Genomic DNA, 12,891 nt, shown 5'->3' with positions numbered 1-12,891 from the left:
GAGAGAGAGAGAGAGAGAGAGAGAGAGAGAGAGAGATGAGATCCAGTCAGCTCTATGTGCAACACTGAAATTGGTCCCTATATAATAAGATCAGTCTGCTATCAGTAGAACTTTGGAACTTAAGGATTAAAGCATCCCTCTTTTGTCCATAGCAACGTTCAGTAATCTCCCTTTAGGGTTTATTCAGAAGAAATTATTCATAACATTAGGACTTCTCAACCATTTTACACCTATTTTTATAAAAAATGTTAGCATTTGTACTTTCAGTGTTTTTAATCACTGCTTTTTGTCTTTTAAAACAAAGAAATAAACGCTTACTTGTATATTTTGAGTTACAGATAGGTAGCCGTGTTGGTCTGCCATAGTCAAAACAAAACAAAATCCTTCCAGTAGCACCTTAAAGACCAACCAAGTTAGTTCTTGGTATGAGCTTTCGTGTGCATGCACACTTCTTCAGTATCTGAAGAAGTGTGCATGCACACGAAAGCTCATACCAAGAACTAACTTAGTTGGTCTTTAAGGTGCTACTGGAAGGATTTTTTTTTTGTTTTGTATATTTTGAGCGACTGGTTGTGAGCCAGAGCCAGGCTCTCTTGGATGAAACCAATTTTCTGCATCCATTTTAATCAAGGTTTAGGTCTGTTTGGCCATGGAAACTGCTCTTGAGGGATGGGAGAATGTGTTAATTCCCTGTTAATCCTATTGATCTCTCAGCGGCCTTCAATACCATTCACCATGGTATCCTTCTGGTGCAGTTGTCCCAGTGTGAGGGTGGGCAGCACTGCTTTGCAGTGGTTCTGGTCCTACTTGGATACTCATTTCCACAGGATGATGCTTGGGGAGTGCTTTTCAGCTTCATGAAGTCTTCAATGCAGGGCTCCTTACGGATCAAGCATGTCCCCCATGCTGTTAAACATGTTAATCTACAGGAAACTGCTGGGTGGAGTCATCCAGAGTCTTGCAGTACGTTGACAGCAATATGTTGATGGCACATCTGGATTTCTTAACATCTACAAGTGTAGCAGTGGATGTGCATGACTGATGTCTTGACTCAGTAATAGACTGGATGGCAGCCAATAAACTGAAGCTCAGTTCAGATTAAATTGAAGTGAATGGTTCCCTAGACTGGATGGATGGGAAATGGCCTGCTCTTGATGAGATTACACTCCCTCTGAAGTAGTTACATAGCTTGGGGATACTTCTGGAAACTTCGCTTTGCTGTCACTTGAGGATCAAGTGGCCTTGGTAGCATGAAGTGCCTTCCATCTGCTTTGGCTGGTGGCCAGCCATACTCTGATGACCTCTGGGTTAGATTACTCAATGTGTTATACATGGGGCTGTCTTTGAAGGCAATTCAGAAGTTGGTACAGAATTCAGTAGCCAGGTTGCTCACGGAGGCAAGACAGTCTGAGCACATAACACCAATCCTGGCCCAACCACACTGGTTGCCAATCAGTTTCTGGGCCCAATTCAAAGTGCTGGTTTTGACCTACAAAGCCTCTTGTGGCTCAGTACCCAAATACCTGAAGAAACACCTCTCCCCGTATAAACCAGCATAGACCCTACAATAATAATCTGAGGCCTTTCTTCTTGTGCCTCCTCCTCAGGAGTTCTGGGGGGTGGCAACACAAGAAGGGGGCTTTTCAGTGGTGGCTCCCTACTTATGGAATGCTCCCCCTGAGGAGGCTCACCTGGTATCATGAAGAAATAGCTTTAGGCACTAAGCAAAAACTCCCCCCTCTTTTGCTAGACCTTTGTTTTTAGTTATCTGTGGTCTCCAGTGGTTGGAATGTTTTAATCCCGCCTTTTAGAAATGGGATTTTATTTTACATTAATCTTTGGTTTCTTATTTTATTTTCTGCTGGTTTCAATGTACAGTATGGGTTTGTTTTTATATTATAAATCACTTTGGATTACCTTCTTTAAAGTATGAAGAATAAATTAGATAAAGAAATCAACATTTTGTCATTTTAACATTTTGTTTCCACGGTTCTCTGCATCTTCAGTTGCTTTGATATGTAGACATGGAATCACTAGGATTACGTAACGTTGTGATGCTCAGCTGTTAAAGTGTTTTGTTGCCTTTTTACTGCTCTACAGCAGGCATATTTTAGGATATCACCTCAGTTACTCAAATGACATCAGTGGTTGTGTTGGTTTCTGTGAGAATGGGATTTTATTCAGAGCCTGGCTTTTGCTGAAAGTATTTAGCATTCCTCCACATTCTTTTCCCAGGTGGGCTTAAGGGAGATACTTCTGAGAGTTAGAGACTGCAGACAACATCAACACATTGCAGAGTTCTGTCCTATTGTGCCTAGTAGACAAATGAAGAAGGGCTTTAAAAACTTTAGAAACTTAAATGTATCACTGCATAATCCTGTCCATTATTTCCTGCACATCTATTTGACACATTCAGTGTATTGTTCAATTCTCTGATTCAGTTGGGACAGGATTTTCTTCCTCTTTTACACCTTCTTCATATGTTTTTTCTGGTTTTTTTACAAACCGCTCTCTCAGACGCTTCCTGAAATAAATACCCAGCCCCAAAACAGCAAAAATAGTAGAAACAAGAAATACAATTGCTGCTATAATTCCTGTCATGTTGACGCTACGTTTTGAAGTGTTCCCTGGTGGAGGAGGTCCACTGTCAATGCTGCCACCATTACCTTGGTTTAGACAGTCTGGAGGGGCCCAGCCATCATCACAATGACAATGTTTGTAGGTGTTGCATATTCCTCGATTATGACACTTTGTGACATTGCAATCATATTTCAAGAGAGACACATTCTTGCACTCCCTATTAATACACATCATTTCTGTGCCACAAGGAGTCCCATCTCTCACTGCTCCAATATCAGGTATGTCTATTCCAGCATGGTAATCTGTACTCCAGCAATGCCTATTGCCAAGAGGCGTATTAATTATGGTGCTGTGTTCCTCCAAAGAAGGTACTGTATCAACATTTTCACACTGGATTCGGCCACACAAGATGTTCTGAGTATCACATTTCTTATAAGTGTCATGTCTAAGCCCACAGTTGCCAAAGCGATCACCTCGAGCATTCATTTCACTGAAGCAATCCTTTGATGCACTGGTTGCTTTGTTGCCAAAGATCATTCTGCACTGCCTAGTGTGAGTTGTGCAATTCCCATGATAGCAATATGCACCATCACTACACGGGGCACCATCTTGTACATAAACATCTTCAGGACACCATTCTGAAGTCCCGTTGCAGTACTCAGGGAGATCACAGCTGCTGGCCTGTTCTCTGCAAACCTTATGAACTGGAAGATACTGACACTCAACACAGCACTCTCCAAAAGCACAAGCAGCACTTGGACTCAACATGCAATTAGACTGGCAGCATGGATCCAACTTGCATTGATCAGGTGAACCACAATCACATTGCTCTCCACCTTCCACTAGTTGATTTCCACAGTATGCAAATTTGTATATTTTAGTGGAGTCTGGTGGAATTAGCAAACACTTTGTGTTTCTTCTGTTGAAATATTCTTTATAACTACAGTTGCTAAACTTATCAGAGATTGTTTGATATGCAGCCATTATGCAAGCACTTCGATTACAAGTACAGTATTTATCATCATGTTGCATTCCAAGATTGTGTCCTAATTCATGGGAAAATGTGTGAGAAATAAGGAACAAACTGGGAGTCACATATGATTCAACACCAGATGCCCAATGGGGGTTACAAACTGTTCCTATGTACGCTAATCCAAGTGTACTTCCATAACTCTTATATATAAATAAGTGAGCAGCATCAAGTTGTATACGTTTACTTAGTGAACTTTTTAAAAAGTGGGTGAACATATTATGAGTGTCATCTATGCTGTTAACAATTTCTATGAGGTTTTTTTCTGTCCATATCTCCAAGCCAGCTATAGACAGCTCAAGAGACAGTGGCTCATACATTGAGTTTGCAGTATGGATGATATCCATAACTTGCCTAGCAACACGACTTTCATTTCTGTCAAACCTGACATATCGTTCATGTTCTATCACGATTGCAACCTCTAGGTACCTGGTGTGTGGCAACCAGGCTCCTCTAGCAGCACTTTCAGTCAATACTTTCCTTTTGTTTTGGAACATGGCCTCTTGGCTCCTTTGCTTTTCCTTTGTTAACCCACACCTCATGCGAACAGCACCTTCGATTCCCTCCAGTCTGTACAGCACATGTTGAAAAGTACCAGGTGCCTGAACAGGTTCAATTTCAAAGGTGTAATTTTCTAAGTGAAGCAGACCTCTGAGGCCTCCCGAGCAAGTGCTGAGCGTGACCCTAGAGGAAGGCTTGTCTTGTACAAAGCCATGGTAGAAGCAGTCATCTTTGATGAAAGGATAGTCCACCTGGAGCTCTCCATCCTTACTGTATGTGATGACAGTGAAGTGTTTAGGGACAACGCTCTTCTTTTTCCTGAGTGTCACCACATGACCCTTCCCCTCAATCTGCAGCAGGTATGTGACATCATGAGTTTCCTGTTCTCCATATCGGGGAGTCAGTTTCCTTGGGATGATCACTTCATAAGAAGCATATCTAAAACCCTGTGGTGGTTTCTGACCTGCATTCTCACATAACACGTTCCATGAGATCAGCACCAGTAGCCAGGCAAGATTGCTAGTCATTTTCCTTGATCAGCGAAATAATTCACTAGACCACTCCACTCTTGCTTGTCTTTCTCAATAGGGAAGCTCCTTGTGGGTGCAAGGCAAGATAGGAAGAAGGCTGCATGTTAGATAGAGGAGAAGGATTCTGTCTATAGCAACCGTCAGGAGATTTCCCTTTGGAATGTGGGCGGAGCTTGGTTATGAACAAGTCGGAATGGGGAGAGAATGGAAAGGGTGGGGAGAACCTAGAAGATGGTTAGCAAAAAGGGCAGTTACAGGAAGAACGGGATGTTCTATGGACAATTTTCAGACCAAGATGTTAGGGTAGTGGAAGATAACCAAAATCACTAACCTCATATTAATACAAGATATATAAACTCTATTTAGGAGAGGCTCCTTGGGGGGTTGTTACTATCTTGCTTTCACTGGAGTGATCCTCTTCAGAGATAATTTTAAGCTCCCCAAACACAATGTTATAGGGAGACGGGCCATGTCAAGGAACATTAAGCCACATCAATTGGATCCTGTGTCATTGATGGAGATAGCAGTACATGTTTCCTCCTAATATGTGGATAACCTCCTCTCGGAATCTGAGACAAACATCAGGCATTCACCTAGTTCTCCGGACCACAGGAGCCTAAAGTTGCAGGCTTGGTTGGCTACCAGATGCAGAAATGCACGCCTGGTGAATAAAGACTTTGCATGAGTAAAAGGAAACTCATGAGCAAGTCAGTCTTCAAAAGCAGACCAATTCCTCAGACAATACTTAATGGACCATAGCTATGCTCTTGGTGGGAATCTGAAGGTTCAAGCTTAAGTTATAGGCAGTGGAATTGTCTGTGCACCAGCCAGATTCCAGTCTTAGGACATTCCAGAGCTAGATGGATCAATTATCAGACTCAGTATAAGGCATGTCCCAATGTTCCTATTCCTGCTGTTGAGTCTTCAGGATAACTATTTTTTCCCCTCCTGCCTGCTGGTTTTCGCAGCAGGAAAACCCTGACTAGTATCATGGCAGTTTGCACATCAAAGTAAATGGTCATAGCCTGAGGATTTGTCGTGCTTTTTATTTAATAACTGACAAAAGTTTCAGGGTAGGGAGGAGGTCACTGAGGTAACATAGGGGCTGTTAAAAAGGGGTTTTGAATACTTGAATGTGATTAATCAAATCATGATGTGCTGTGTATAAAGGCTGTTCTGCTGCTAGAATCTGCTGTTCCCCTTACCACAGACAAGATAACTTTACAATTAGACGACCCTTGCACTTGGTTTGGTAGCTGCAGCTAGTACAAAATGCAGCTGCTAGGTGGCTTAGTGGAACAACCTGTAGTGGCCAGTGTTAGAAACTCATGTATATAAGCCAGGCACCAAGTGGCTCCTTAAACCAAGGTTATAGTCGCCAAAATGTAATGTCCAGTTCCCATTTTAGCATCAGATGGTTCTAAATTCTTATTTTTCAAATGATGGACTGACTGTGATTGATTATCAGTTAAATTTCTGGCTCGTTCGGATGACTACCTTGAGCTAGGTTAAGAAATTTGAGAACTTAAAGAAGAAAAGTCACCTTTATCCAAGTACAATTCACAAATATATTGGCCTATTCCAATCTTTTTTTCTTATTGGTGAAACAGACCATTCATAATGTTGAGATATTCTTCACAACTCTGAGGTAAGTGAAGACAAGCTACAATAATGAACCATAACAATGTTCACTGCTCCTGCTCAAGCTGCACAGATAAAAGCACCTTTGGCTCCTGAAATTAATTCCAATTGTGCAAATAAAATATAACTGATAGAATGACTTGCCTGTCTGGCCCCCATGCATCTTCCTTCCTGCTTGCTTGCTCTCTTCCATGCTCGCATAGGGGGAACAACGGCAGAAAGGCAACTCATTTCCAGGTACATACATTTAATTGTCTTGGTCAACAATGAAAAAGGATGGAATATTTGTAAGACTTTTAGGTCTATTTCTAATGAGATAGATGATAGATAGCTAGATAGATAGATAGATAGATGATAGATAGATAGATAGATAGATAGATAGATAGATAGATGATAGACAGACAGACAGACAGATAGATAGATAGATCAGTGTTTCCCAAGCACTGTTCCGCGGCACACTAGTGTGCCGCGAGATGTTGCCTGGTGTGCCGCGGGAAAAATTAAAAAATTGAAAGATTTTTTTTTTTTAAGTCAAATTTTCGATTGGGGCGCCGTCACTAGATGACCCCTGGGGTTCCCTCCCTCCCTCCCGCTCTGCGCCTCCCTCCTCCTCCTCCGGGGAGGCCCTTCCTGGCTCTCGGCCAAGGCTTGGCGGCTGCCACTCACTCACTCGCTCGCCCACCCGTCCCTCCATCCCTGCACCCGGCCTCTCCCCCTCCGTCCCCGGCGCGGGGGCTGCCGGGATCCGTAGTCCCCTCGCCCTTGGGCTCCGCGCCTGCACGGGGTGCGCGAACTACGTTTCCCAGCGTGGCCTGGCGGGCCGGGCGTTTTGTTTGAAGCGCTCTTCTCCCGGCCATGGAATGAGCGCAGCGGTGGCGGCCGGGCGGGCAGGGGCTCTTCCGCGCAGACCCCGCGCAGCCTGCCTGCGCCCCCCAGAGATTGGGCGGCAGAATGGAGCCCAGGGATCCCCGCGGAGGCGGAGCGGCAGAGGCGGAGGCTGCCCCCCAGGTAGGGCTGCGTCGGGGGTTTTTTATTTTTGCAATGCTGCATCCGCGCCGGAGGGGACGCATCGGACCGCGGGGAGACCCCTTGGCGGGCGTGCAAGGCAATGCACGCGTGCAGGCGTTGCATGGAGTGCAGTGCAATGCAATGGCAACGCGGCGCCCTGCATGCATGCAACTTCCACCGGCGCTCCGGACTTGGCAGGTGAGGGGGGTCCCCAGTGGGCGGCAGAGAGAGCCGGGAGGGCGAAGGGGAGCCGGGGGGGAGCAGCGCTGCTCCCCGAGCCGAGCCCGGGGGGAAACTTCGGCGTCGTTGCGCCGGGTGTTGGAAGCGGAGGCTGGTGGGGGCCCCTCACCTGCAAAACCTGGTCGCCTCTCATATATTTCGTGCATTGCATTCATCGCCCGCTTTCTCCTCCAAGCAGCTCCCGGGGGGCGCGCGTGGTTCTCCCCGTGTTATCCTCGCAACAACAGCCCTGCGAGGTGGGTCAGGCGAGTGGCCCAAGGGAGCACCCAGGGATTGTCCTGGCCAGGTGGGGTGATTTGAACCCTGCTCTCTGCCCGGTCTTCGTCCTCATTTAGCCCCCACATGTGCATGACTGTGCATGACTGAGGTTTTCCCCCCTCGTCTTGGCTATGGTGTGAGTCTGTGCTGTTAATTAATGGGGTTCTGCCTTCGGAGAAGATGAGCCAGCCCTCAAGGATGTGATTATGTAATTTGCTAGCAATTCATGTCCCTCCCGGCGTTATGCTGCGCGCTGACGTCACGGGGCTGTAATGGTGGTGTGCCTCGAGATTTTTTTCATGAAACAAGTGTGCCTTTGCACAAAAAAGGTTGGGAAACACTGAGATAGATATTCCAGTCACCTATCTGTGTTACGAACTCTATATGGACCACCCTCAATGTAAGACAAACTATCAGCAGAATTTTGGAGTTTCACAATAACTTTAGACAACTGGGGTATCTATATCACTTTTTCAGTACAAGGGAATTTGACATTCCTTTTTAAAAATCAATTTTATTTTGAAAATTGTAATGTATTTCCAATTGGACAGTTATTTATTTTTCTCCTATTTCCATGACTAAATGTAGTTGAAATGGCTTAATGCATTATTATTTTGTCCACATCAGCTGTCAGTACAGTTATCTTTCTTGAGGATTTATTCAGAGATTATTCAGAAAATTAAGAAATCTTATTTAATGGACTTCTGAGCCATTTTATACTTATATCAGATAAAAAATGCAGGCATTTTGCTTTTAGTTCTTAAGCACTGTTTTTTCGCATTTTTAAATAAACAAATAAATAAATGCTTCTTATTGGTAAGATTGTTTTATATTTTGTCCATATAACATTAATATTTTTGCTTCCACAGTTCTCTGTATCCTCTTTTTAGGTGGCTTTGATATGATGGTTTGAATTTGCTCATTAGCAACCCAACGAGACAGGAAGCAAATAGAGATAAAAGACTAGAAACCAGATGATTTCTGTTTAATGGTACACAGTTCTTCATGTAAGGCATATTGTCATACAGAAGATAATTTAATGTGACGTTAAAATAAGTATTTAATGTGACGTTAAAATAAATTACTGTAATATTACATTGCTTAAAGTTGCTTCATTTTCTTCAAAATTTGAGAACATTGTCATTGTAGTTGCACTGACAAAGCAAGCAATCAGTGCATGCCATTGGCCATCCTCTTTGCTACTTCCAGTCTATCCAGTTGTGAAAATGAACATGTAAGTTCCATAGCATACCTTAATTTCCAGGTTTCCTGACATTTTTAAAAGAAAGTTCATAGTTCCTCAGCCAGGCTTACGGGCCAGAATCATGGGGCCTTCAGCAGGGTGATGACATATAAAAATGAGTTAGACAGCAAACAGAGAAAGAAAATGATTCCCTGAACACCATTTATACTGATCAAGAGCAGGAGGATAGAATATTCTATTTCATTTTTGTTCGTTTGTGAACTTATATAAGATATCGGCTATGGCGGGGGTTCCCAACATGGTGCCTCCTGTGATGCCTGTGACAGGTCTCAAGAAGTAACCTCTCAAAACTGCAATGCATTAGAGAATGTTTGCTCTTCCTGCTTAGTTCTTGTTTGAACTGGTTTGGCCTTTACCACACTGAATACCTTCGCCCCTTAAACATGCCCACACCTTCACTGAATGCCAGAACTGGACACTCACCATCCATTCTGTTCTAAACAGAGAAGTGATGGATTCTCGCTGCAAGCGAACACAGCAGTGGATTCTGTTGGTGCCCTCTCCCCATTGATGAGGTGGCTGACCATTATGTGGCCCTGTCTCTTTTTCTACTTTAAGATGTGGCAGCCATTTTGTGACTGGTTAAAAACATTTGGTTTAAAAAGGAAACATCCATAGGGCATTAATTCTACAGTTAATTCACTGCCCATTGCCTTATCCCTTCTTAACACCCACCATCCTTTCCCTTGGTTACAAAAACAATCCCATTCCCAGGGGCTAAATTGACCTTTCCCTTTCAAATTCCTGCTCACTGGAATTTGAGCCATACCCCCTGATTTCACTAACTGCATTAGCAGCTGAGGGAAGCTAGTCAGGCATATAAATTTAGATAAGCCTAGTGAGTAAGCCTGTTCAATTGGCTAGAAGCAGATACAGGAAACCTTTTTGACTCAACAGCCAAGAACTTTAATGCCCCCACCCCATGGGCCACCTTCGACAGGTACGCAGTAGCCACACACCTGTCAATAATAATAATAATAATAATAATAATAATAATAATAATAATAATAATAATAATTTATTTGTACCCCGCCCATCTGGCTGGGTTCCCCCAGCCACTCTGGGCGGCTTCCAACAAAGATTAAAAATACATTAAAATGTCACACATTAAAAACTTTCCTGAACAGGGCTGCCTTCAGATGTCTTCTAAATGTCAGGTAGTTATTTATCTCTTTGATATCTGATGGGAGGGCGTTCCACAGGGCGGACGCCACTACCGAGAAGGCCCTCTGCCTGGTTCCCTGTAGCTTTGCTTCTCGCAGTGAGGGAACCGCCAGAAGGCCCTCGGCGCTGGACCTCAGTGTCCGGGCAGAACGATGGGGGGTGGAAACACTCCTTCAGGTATACTGGACCGAGGCTGTTTAGGACTTTAAAGGTCAACACCAACACTTTGAATTGTGCTCGGAAACATACTGGGAGCCAATGTAGGTCTTTCAATACCGGTGTTATGTGGTCTCAGTGGCCGCCCCCAGTCACCAGTCTAGCTGCCGCATTCTGGATTATTTGACATAACTGATAAGTGTGCAGTACCATGCACATGCTAAAGTTGACTTGTAGGGTGAAGGGAGAGGTTATTTGCATAAAATGAAGTGGCAAAGCAGCACCCAGCAAGATTAAGTGCTCCACTCACCAACTGGTGAGTAGAGGATTCAATTCCACTCTCTGCAGGGATTTACTTTGCTAATGTACTCCCCACTAGTGAAGCAGCACCCAGCAGGATTGAACCCTGCCCATGAGCTGATGCCACCGGTGGGTGTGGTTTGTGGAAAATGTCCTCATGGGCTAAATTGGAACCCCTGATAGGGCCAAGATTGACCTGTGAGCCAGAAGTTCCCCACCCCTGAGCTAGAGGGAGTCCCAACCGGCAAAATGTCAAAATAGGTCTGCTAAGTAGCCAGGAACATTTGACAGCATAAATGACACTGGAGTGGCAAAACCCAATGAGGACTGTACCAACTCTAACACTGTATGTGTTTCAAACTGTCACTTTCATAGATATCATCTGCTTTGCTCTCATTAAATTCCTTGAGGTGTCCCAATAAAAAATATTGCACTGGCTGCAGAAGGCATGACTACCAAATAATCTACAGTAATTTATGTCTAGAGGATATTATTACTTTGAATGAAAGGCAAAAATTAGCTGTAATTGTAGACAACTATACTGTTCCAGGAATGATTTGCATTCATAAAACCAATCACAACACCAAAACAAATTGGTGTTCTCTCGATGAAAAGCTGATATACACCTTTTTATGAAGACATCACTATTGCAGAGTGTTTAACTAGCACCAGGGAAACCTATGTTAAAATTCCCATGCTGCCATGAAATTAGCAGGGACAGTCACCAAGATCTATCTGAGACCAGATGCTATTACCTACCTCACAGGCTATTGTGAGGAGGGAAATGAGATCTATGTATGCTTATTTGAGGTCCATGGATGAAAGTTGAGATACAAATGTAATAAATAAAAATACTTTTACATAAAATATTTTTATTAAGTAATCTGAAATAATTTCTAAGCAATAGTTTTCATGGTTGTACATCAGTAAAGGGCATTCAAAACAGTATATTGTACAATATGATAAAGATAAATTACGAAAGATGGGTGATATATATATATATATAAACTCTCACTGTTCTGAGCAAGTATCACTGTTAAGAACTGTAAACTGATTCTTCCAGGAAATATCCAAGTGTTAAACAATGCAGTCCTGATGAAGGGTTTGTGAGAGGGAAGTCAAAGATGAATGCTTTCGGTTAAATTAGAATGCAAGACAGATTGAGACAGAAAGGCAAAATTTGTATTTAATTGAACCAGTTTCACTAGAGCAATTTTTTTACATTACACAGGCCCATAAATAATGTTTTCACCCCAGATGTTTGATTGTTCAAAGGGCATACAATACTGCTATAGAACATATACCACATAGCTCTGCTGGCTTGCACTTTTGTGTTCTGCAAAAACCATACATGAAATCTCCCAGAATTTATATTGTATGCCATTGCAAATCAAAAGCATGAATTTACATTTATTCTTGTGAGGCAGCTTATGAATAGTCATAACATACTGGAGTTATGTATAGAGCAGCAGTGGGTCAGTTATACTACTAATGGATGCTGCAGTTCCCAACACACTTACACATGATTAAATATCATTTAAAGAGCTACACAAATCTTGAGTAAGAGGTTCGTGAATGTGCAATTGTCAGATGTTTTACCTCATTCCTAAAGGCATTTCAGATGTGTGAAGAAACCAATTGTACTGTCATTATTGCAGTTAAAAGAATTGTTCATAATTCTTTTTGAATGTATCATCTTTCTAGGTTTGTCTCTGGATGGCATTCTCTTGCTACTTCAATTTTTTTCCAAGCTTCCAATCCTGTCTAATTTACAGTGTACAAAAGTTAGTTTCACTGTATGCTTTTGCCTCCACAAAATGGCATTTAGAAAGATTCTTGTGGGCTTGAATATATTTTATTAGAATGGGCATATACATAATTTGCTTGAAGATGCAACTGTAAAACACTGTCCAGTTTAATTCTTTGAGCAAACTTTGTAAATGTCCACTTCCAATGGAATGTTATTAAATGCATGCATAAATCGTTACATGAGCTTTCTTGTGGACCCAACATTTTGTTTTGGAAATTAACTACTGATATGCTTGGCCTTCAACAAGAACATGGAACTTCAGTTTCTCCATTCAGAGAGCAGAGGTACATTGTTTTTAAAAACCACAGGTGCCAATTAGAATAATTGGTCAGGTTTCAATTTATTTCCCTAATAAACAATTTGCATTACCTCCACATGACCTGCAAATAAGATCAGTCTGATCTTTAAA

The 12,891-nt window shown here is 42.7% G+C and overlaps 1 protein-coding gene across 1 annotated transcript; it reads right to left on the bottom strand.

Annotated features, from left to right (window-relative positions):
* Positions 1–1,976: 1,976 nt before the first annotated feature.
* LOC114594807 (disintegrin and metalloproteinase domain-containing protein 20-like) lies at positions 1,977–6,627 on the bottom strand. The gene has a single exon (XM_077927538.1). It carries the CDS (start codon positions 4,636–4,638, stop codon positions 2,425–2,427), a length of 2,214 nt encoding a protein of 737 aa, XP_077783664.1. The 5' UTR covers positions 4,639–6,627; the 3' UTR covers positions 1,977–2,424.
* Between the last annotated feature and the right edge of the window lie 6,264 nt (positions 6,628–12,891).

Source organism: Podarcis muralis, chromosome 1 (genome assembly GCF_964188315.1).
Source record: "Podarcis muralis chromosome 1, rPodMur119.hap1.1, whole genome shotgun sequence".
Classification (NCBI taxonomy): Eukaryota; Metazoa; Chordata; class Lepidosauria; order Squamata; family Lacertidae; genus Podarcis; species Podarcis muralis.
The sequence above is the reverse complement of the archived record's forward strand: the minus strand, read 5'-3'. Positions and strand labels throughout refer to the sequence as shown.

Excerpts from the sequence above, each read along its gene's own strand:
- LOC114594807 (XM_077927538.1), bottom strand. The coding sequence starts at position 4,638 with ATGACTAGCAATCTTGCCTGGCTACTGGTGCTGATCTCATGGAACGTG.